The sequence below is a fragment of the Carex rostrata genome, chromosome 8 (assembly GCF_964058835.1).
Source record: "Carex rostrata chromosome 8, lpCarRost1.2, whole genome shotgun sequence".
Taxonomy (NCBI): domain Eukaryota; kingdom Viridiplantae; phylum Streptophyta; class Magnoliopsida; order Poales; family Cyperaceae; genus Carex; species Carex rostrata.
In genome coordinates this window covers 7,028,414-7,036,301 of record NC_135925.1, presented here as the reverse complement: position 1 = coordinate 7,036,301, position 7,888 = coordinate 7,028,414, and the positions used below count along the sequence as shown (strand labels likewise).

The following is a 7,888-nucleotide window of genomic DNA, read 5'->3' as shown; positions in this document are numbered from 1 at the left end:
ATTAATATTGGGAGTTACAAAAGAATGAACCATCCATTATATTCATAACACTCCCCCTTGGATGTCCATTATATAAGAATATGCCTCATTAAAACCTTACTAGGAAAAACCCTATGGGATAAAAACCTAGTGAAGGAAAAAGAGTACATTATTCTTTTAATGCGTATTAACTCCCCCTCATGACAAAATCTTTAAGTCGGCGAACTCCAATATTATGAACTAGTTTTTCAAATATTGTAGTAGGAAGCGCCTTAGTGAATAAATCTGCTAGATTTTCACTTGAACGGATTTGCTGAACATTAATAGTATTTTCCTTTTGGAGATCATGTGTGAAAAAGAATTTTGGTGAAATATGTTTTGTTCTATCTCCTTTAATGTATCATTCCTTTAATTGAGCAATACATGCAGTATTATCTTCATATATGATCGTCGGGATCATTTTTTCAGAAGACAAGCCACATGTTTGATGAATGTGCTGAATCACAGATCTTAACTGTCACACCCCGAGGCCCACGAGGCGTGACAGATGCTCCTGCCGTAGGCATACGGTTGCCCGTATACCTACTAGGCAATTACGATATGATAGAAAGTAAAACATAACGCGCAAACAAAACCAATAAATAACATAAACAGATCACAAATCCCAGCTGGTCAGGTTACAGTATACAAAACCCGTATCTCGATGGATACGCATCACAAAATGACATAGAGAATATATATATATAACCAAAACATAACTATATACATAATCTCTAATGTCACAATACCAGACAAGCTAGGCAGCGGTGAAACCAGGGCCTACCGACCTCGTGCCTCTCCCGGATCAGCCGAACCAGCACCTGAAAAATTTACCCAAAAGAGGGGATGAGAAATAAATTCTCAGTGCGATAAATTGCCACAAATCGTTCCTGGACTTGCAATCACAGATTATATTCAAAAATAAAACACAAATAAAGCTCCTATCAGTTTATAACCATATATAAACAAGAATGCATAAATCCAACAACATACATCCAAATGAAATCACAATTCAGAATTGTCAAGATGAAATTCAATCACACAATATTTGGTTTAACTCGGTTTCAGAATATCTGGTAGTAACTACAAATGTTCCACCAATCTGGACCCCAATTCGTTCCCTCTCATCTGTAGGGTTACAGACACCTACAGACGGCTGCGCCAGGTAAAACCTTTTCTCATGACACTCATCTGTAGTTACAGGCCTAACCGTTTAATTAAAAGTCTGGTTTCAATTCACATCCAGAAAATCCATATAAAGCAAATTGACCATCCAAATGCATTACCCCCTGGGTAATGCCTCTGATGCACAAGTCACATATAACCACAATCATAATACAAAGTCACTTACCCCTCGTCCCAACCGGTACTGGGAACTGCCGAGGGCCAGACGATCTAAAGCTTTAGAACACTGGGCATCAAAGTCTCTGCAGAGACTTTGACAAATCTGATTTCACCCCCTGGGTAACGTCATCACGGTGGATAACAATAATACCATATCCACCAACCAATGGTGATATGAAGCACGGTGACTTTAATTCCAAAATCAGATCATTCAGATCAACACAATTAATAACCATACCAGCATGCAAATCAATCAGATAAAACAATTCAAGTTTCACTTATTTGGGCAATGCAATGCATATGCAACACAATCCGATAATGCAATTCAATCAATAATCAACATGTCAATCGAAACACAGTTTAATTCTGAATATAAAATATCAAACAAGTCCAGAAACCCCGCACCTGGTTATGAAAAGCGTATCTCGCACTTATAGTTCGGACGTCTCGAAAGATCCCGCAAAATCTTGCTCAACCGAGCCTACACCTATATTAACATATATACTTAATTCAATATTTGTTCGACGATTGATATGCTTACTTGAGTGATATTATTTTCTATATACTTTCCTTAAGATAATCCATTTTGGAATAAGTGATCAAGCCTTTCTCAATAAATATTAAGCCTTTCGGAGACAATATTAGCACTTCATCAAAATATTATGACTTTGTTTAATTATCACCATACACAATAAATATTAAGCCTTTCGGAGACAATATTAGCACTTCCTCAAAAATATTATGACTTTGTTTAATTATCACCATACTCAATAAATATTAAGCCTTTCGGAGACAATATTAGCACTTCCTCAAAAATATTATGACTTTGTTTAATTATCACCATACTCAATAAATACTAAGCCTTTCGGAGACAATATTAGCACTTCCTCAAAAATATTATAACTTTGTTTAATTATCACCATACTCAATAAATATTAAGCCTTTCAGAGACAATATTAGCACTTCCTCAAAAATATTATGACTTTGTTTACCTATCACCATACACAAAAGAGGGAACAAAGAAAAGAGATCAACACCAAATTAATTTCAGATATTAAGAGAGTGAGAGAAGAACTTACCAATCAACACCTTTGTTTGTTGGATTAGACTAGACAAATCAAAATATTTCTCTAATTTTCGGATTTGAACCAAACCCTAGATAGAAAATCAAGATTAAGATAGAATTGAGAAGAGAATCACTAAATTAACAACCTAGAAGCATAATGGAGATAGATTACTCATCATTTATACAAACATTTCAGATTTGAGCAAAACCCTAGCAATAGAGATAAAATTCAGATTTTTGATGAGAGAGGAGAGAAAGGGAGTACCAATGGGGAAGCTAAATGGCCACTAGAATGAGAGATTCTCAACAATTTCCATTCTTTTCTTCAATTTCTCAAGGTTTCTTGGTGGATTTTTGAGAGAGAAGAGATGATCTCTCCTTCTCTTTCTTTTGGCAGCAAACACACAAGGGAGCAATGAAGGGAGAGAGAGGGTTGAATTGTTTACATGCATTTTGGACATTTTTCAAAATAGACCCTCCACTTGTTTGATATTACTAAAAGAAGAATATACATATATAGATATGTATACAAAAATCTCCATATTTCTTAATAAATCTTTAATTTATGTAAGGTATAAATTTCAAGATTTGATTAAGTCTGACTGTTTCGAAATTTCAGACTAATGTTATGTTATAATTGTTTTAATCTTCAACTCCTAGTTCAACAACAAAATATATATATATATTTTTTTTATTATGTTTTAAACATTCTCATTATTATTATTATTTTTCTATTATAAAAATTTTCTTAACGTAACATTAACCAAACACATTCTCGGCTTGCTTCATGTATTGCTAAAATTTCTGCATGATTAGAAGATGTGGCTGTTATAGTTTGTTTCACAGATCGCCATGATATAGCTGTTCCACCACATGTAAATAAATAGCCCGTTTGATATCGGTCATTATGAGGATCAGATAAATATCCAGCATCCGCATAACCAATTAATTCTAATTTGGATACCTTTGAAAAGAACAAACCCATATCCATTGTACCTCGGAGGTAGCGAAGTATATGTTTAATTCCATTACAATGCCTTCGCGTAGGAGAAGAACTATACCTTGCTAATAAATTTACAGCAAATGATATATCTGGTCTTGTATGCCCAGCAAGATACATAAGTGCTCCTATAGCACTTAGATATGGTACTTCGGGACCAAGTAGTTCTTCTTCGTTTTCTCGAGGTCTAAAAGGATCTTTATTCACATCTAATGATCTTACAACCATTGGAGTGCTCAACGGATGTGATTTATCCATATAAAACCTTTTTAGCATTCTTTCAACATAAGTTTCTTGATGCACAAAAATACCATTTTTTAAATGTTCAATTTGCAATCCAAGACAAAATTTTGTCTTTCCAAGATCTTTCATTTCAAATTCTTCCTTTAAACAATTTACTGCTTTTTGAAGCTCTTCATGAGTTCCAATGTTATTTAGATCATCAACATAAACTGCAATTATAACAAACTCATTTCCAGTGCTTTTCATGAAAATACATGGACAAATTGTATCGTTTTTATATCCATGTTTCAATAAATATTCACTGAGACGGTTATACCACATGCGTCCAGATTGCTTTAATCCATATAAAGATTTATTCAATTTAATTGAATAATGTTCTCGAGAACCCAAATTACATGCTTCAGGCATCTTAAATCCTTCAGGGATTTTCATATATATATCATTATCAAGTGAGCCATATAAATAGGCTGTAACAACATCCATTAGGCGCAAATCGAGCCCTTCATGTACTGCCAGACTAATTAAGTACCGAAAAGTTGTTGCATCCACCACAGGTGAGTATGTTTGTTCATAATCAATTCCAGGTCTTTGCGAAAATCCTTGAGCTACAAGTCGCGCTTTATATCTTACAATTTCACCTTTTTCATTTCTCTTTCGCATAAATACCCATTTGTATCCTACTGGTTTTACGCCTTCAGGTATTGGAACTACAGGTCCAAAAACTTTTCGTTTTTCAAGGGAGTTTAATTCTGTCTCGATTGCGCTTTTCCATTTTTGGCCAATCATTTCTTTGTCGACATTCATTAATAGATTTTGGTTCATGATCCTCATTATTCATTACATCTAGCGCTACATTATATGCAAAAATATCATTAATATCAATTTTATCTCGGTTCCATCTTATTCCGTTCATGATATAGTTTATCGAGATCTCTTCATTTTCACTAATTTTAGATTCTTGAGTTTCTGCTGGAACTCCAATATTAGTTATAATTTGATTTTCTTCTGGAATTTTTTCTATCATATCCTCGACCTGGCCATTTTCATTCTTTGCTCCTTTTCTTTTTCGAGGATTTTTATCTTTGGAACCAATTGGTCTTCCACGCTTCATGCGTGTCATAATCTCATTAGTTTGTCCAACAGGGACATCAACTTTTATTGGAGCATTAGCAGCTGGTACATGTGATTTGGTCACTTTCTTTGAGTCTGTAAATGCGTCTGGCAATTGGTTAGCTAATCTTTGCAAATGAATTATCTTTTGAACATTTAGTTCACTTTCTTTAGTAAGAGGATCAAAATGTGATAATGATAATTCATTCCAACTAATGTTTTTTTCCAGCTGATTATTTTCTCCCCCTAATGTTGGAAATTTTGATTCATCAAAATGACAATCGGCAAACCTAGCCGTGAATAAATCTCCTGTCATTGGTTCCAAATATTTTATTATAGATGGAGATTCAAATCCAACATAAATTCCCAACCTCCTTTGAGGTCCCATTTTAGTGCGTTGTGGTGGAGCAATTGGAACATATACCGCACATCCAAAAATTCTTAAATGGGAAATATTAGGTATGTGACCAAAAACTAATTGTAAAGAGGAAGTTTCATTATAGCTAGTTGGCCTAATGCGAATTAGTGCTGCTGCATGCAAAATAGCATGTCCCCAACAAGATATTGAAAGTTTAGATTTCATAAGTAATGGTCTTGCAATTAATTGTAATCTTTTTATAAATGATTCTGCAAGTCCATTTTGTGTATGGACATGAGCTACAGGATGTTCAACATCAATTCCAATAGACATACAATAATCATTAAATGTCTGAGAAGTAAATTCACCAGCATTATCTAGACGTATTTTTTTAATTGGATAAGCAGGAAAATGTGCTCTTAATCGGATTAATTGAGCAAGTAATCTCGCAAACGCCAGGTTGCGAGTTGATAATAAACTTACATGTGACCATCTTGTTGATGCATCAATTAAAACCATAAAATATCTAAATGGTCCACATGATGGGTGTATTGGTCCACAAATATCACCATGTATACGTTCTAGAAATGTAAGAGATTCATTTTTTATTTTCACTGGTGATGGTCGAATAATCAACTTTCCTTGAGAACACGCAGCGCATGACAATTCATTAGATTGAAAAATCTTCTGGTTTTTCAATGAATGTCCACATGAATTGTCTATTATTTTTCGCATCATTATTGATCCGGGATGGCCTAACCGGTCATGCCAAACTATAAACATATTCTTATTTGTAAACTTCTGGTTTACAATAACATGTGATTCAATTGAACTAATATATGTGTAGTATAAACCGGAGGAAAACATAGATAATTTTTCCAATATGCACTTTTTATTTGAGATTTTGCTAGTTATATATAGATATTCAACATTTTCTTCATTAGTTGTCTCAATATGGTATCCATTTCGGCAGATATCCTTAAAACTTAATAAATTTCTTTGAGACTTAGAAGAATATAGTGCATCATCAATATAAAGTTGAGGTCCTCCATGTAACAACAATATAGCTCTTCCGGAGCCTTCTATTAAATTTGTACTACCCGAAATGGTACTAACATTGGCTTCTTGCATTACTAAATAAGAAAAATATTTTTTATCTTTAAGAATGGTATGAGTTGTTGCACTTTCGACAAGACATATCTCTTCATTATTGATGTCGCTGTTAACCAAAGAAATATTCATTCTTGAAAGAAACATAAAAAAAAAACTAATCAATATATATAAAAAATGTTAATCAATGATACAATAAATGACTAAATAAAATTGTATTTCCTTAAAAAGAAATTACAACAGAGATACTCCAACAACAAACAACAAAAAAATAAAATTTTATTATTATTTTTTTTATCACTAATCCAACAACAAAACAAAAATTTATTAATCTATTTATTTTTATATTCTATCAACACTAATCAAGTGATTAGTTTTTATTGTCTTCGGTAAAGAAATCAGCAACATCCAAATGAGTAACATCAAGTTGGCTAATATCGAAATTGTCATCACAAACAAAATTCGTTTCGATATTTTTCTCCTTATTCTTTAGTGATGCTTGATATAGGTCAACAAGATGCTTTGGTGTACGACAGGTACGTGACCAATGACCTTTACCACCACAACGATAGCATGAATTCTCTTGTTCTTTATTATGCCCACTTTTTTCTTTCTCAGTTTTTTCTTCATTATTTTTCCACTTCTGGTGGAGAGATATGTTCTTAGAATGATCACCACGATAATAACCTCGACCGCGGCCTCGACCGCGGCCACGGCCATTGCCACGTCCACGTCCTTGAAATTGTCCATAATTGTTATGCATTGCTACATTCACTTCAGGGAATGAAGCAGAACCAGTTGGACGGGATTCATGATTTTTCATCAAAAGCTCGTTATTTTGTTCAGTCACAAGAAGGCAAGAAATCAATTCAGAATATTTCGTGAAACCTTTTTCACGATATTGTTGTTGTAAGAGTATATTGGATGCATGAAAAGTGGAGAATGTTTTTTCTAACATATCTTGATCAGTAATATTTTCTCCACATAATTTTAGTTGAGAACTAATTCTAAACATTGCTGAGTTAAACTCACTTACAGTTTTAAAATCTTGTAATCTCAAATGCATCCATTCATAACGAGCTTTTGGGAGAATAACAGTTTTCTGGTGATCATATCTTTCTTTTAAATTTTTCCATAAAGTAAGTGGGTCTTTTACCGTAAGATATTCAGCTTTCAATCCTTCATGAAGGTGGTGACGAAGAAAGATCATAGCTTTGGCCTTATCTTGTTTAGAGATGGTATTACTTTCTTTGATTGTTTCTCCAAGGCCATTTGCATCTAAATGAATTTCAGCATCTAACACCCATGATAAGTAATTTTTTTCCGTAATGTCAAGAGCCACAAATTCAAGTTTGGCAAGGTTCAACATAATGATACTATCACAAAAATATTAAGTAAGTTAAATAATATTCAATACTATAAAAACAAAAATTAATATTGAATGGATCTAATAATTTTTTTTTTTTTTAGTGTTGTATTGAACACTCTCTGTTTTATACGAATCAATATATATATATATATATATATATATATATATATATATAGAGTAAGGCTACGCTACTTCGCGAATTAAACGGTTTATTTTAATTCGCGCTCATATCTCTAGTTTCAAAATCCAAATAGACGATCCAAACCGTTA

At 33.2% G+C, this 7,888-nt stretch overlaps 1 protein-coding gene and 1 long non-coding RNA gene across 2 annotated transcripts; both read right to left on the bottom strand.

The window, feature by feature from the left end:
* Positions 1-610: 610 nt before the first annotated feature.
* On the bottom strand, positions 611-2,625 carry LOC144558479 (uncharacterized). The gene is made up of 2 exons (XR_013512924.1): positions 2,442-2,625; positions 611-1,849 (listed from the first exon to the last, which is right to left on the bottom strand). It is a non-coding gene; the product is annotated as an uncharacterized LOC144558479 (long non-coding RNA).
* A 3,994-nt stretch (positions 2,626-6,619) lies between these two features.
* On the bottom strand, positions 6,620-7,618 carry LOC144558060 (uncharacterized). The gene has a single exon (XM_078306764.1). It carries the CDS (start codon positions 7,616-7,618, stop codon positions 6,620-6,622), a length of 999 nt encoding a protein of 332 aa, XP_078162890.1.
* Positions 7,619-7,888: the final 270 nt, after the last annotated feature.

Bases quoted from the DNA above. Each gene is read 5' to 3' on its own strand.
- LOC144558060 (XM_078306764.1), bottom strand. From the start codon at position 7,618: ATGTTGAACCTTGCCAAACTTGAATTTGTGGCTCTTGACATTACGGAA.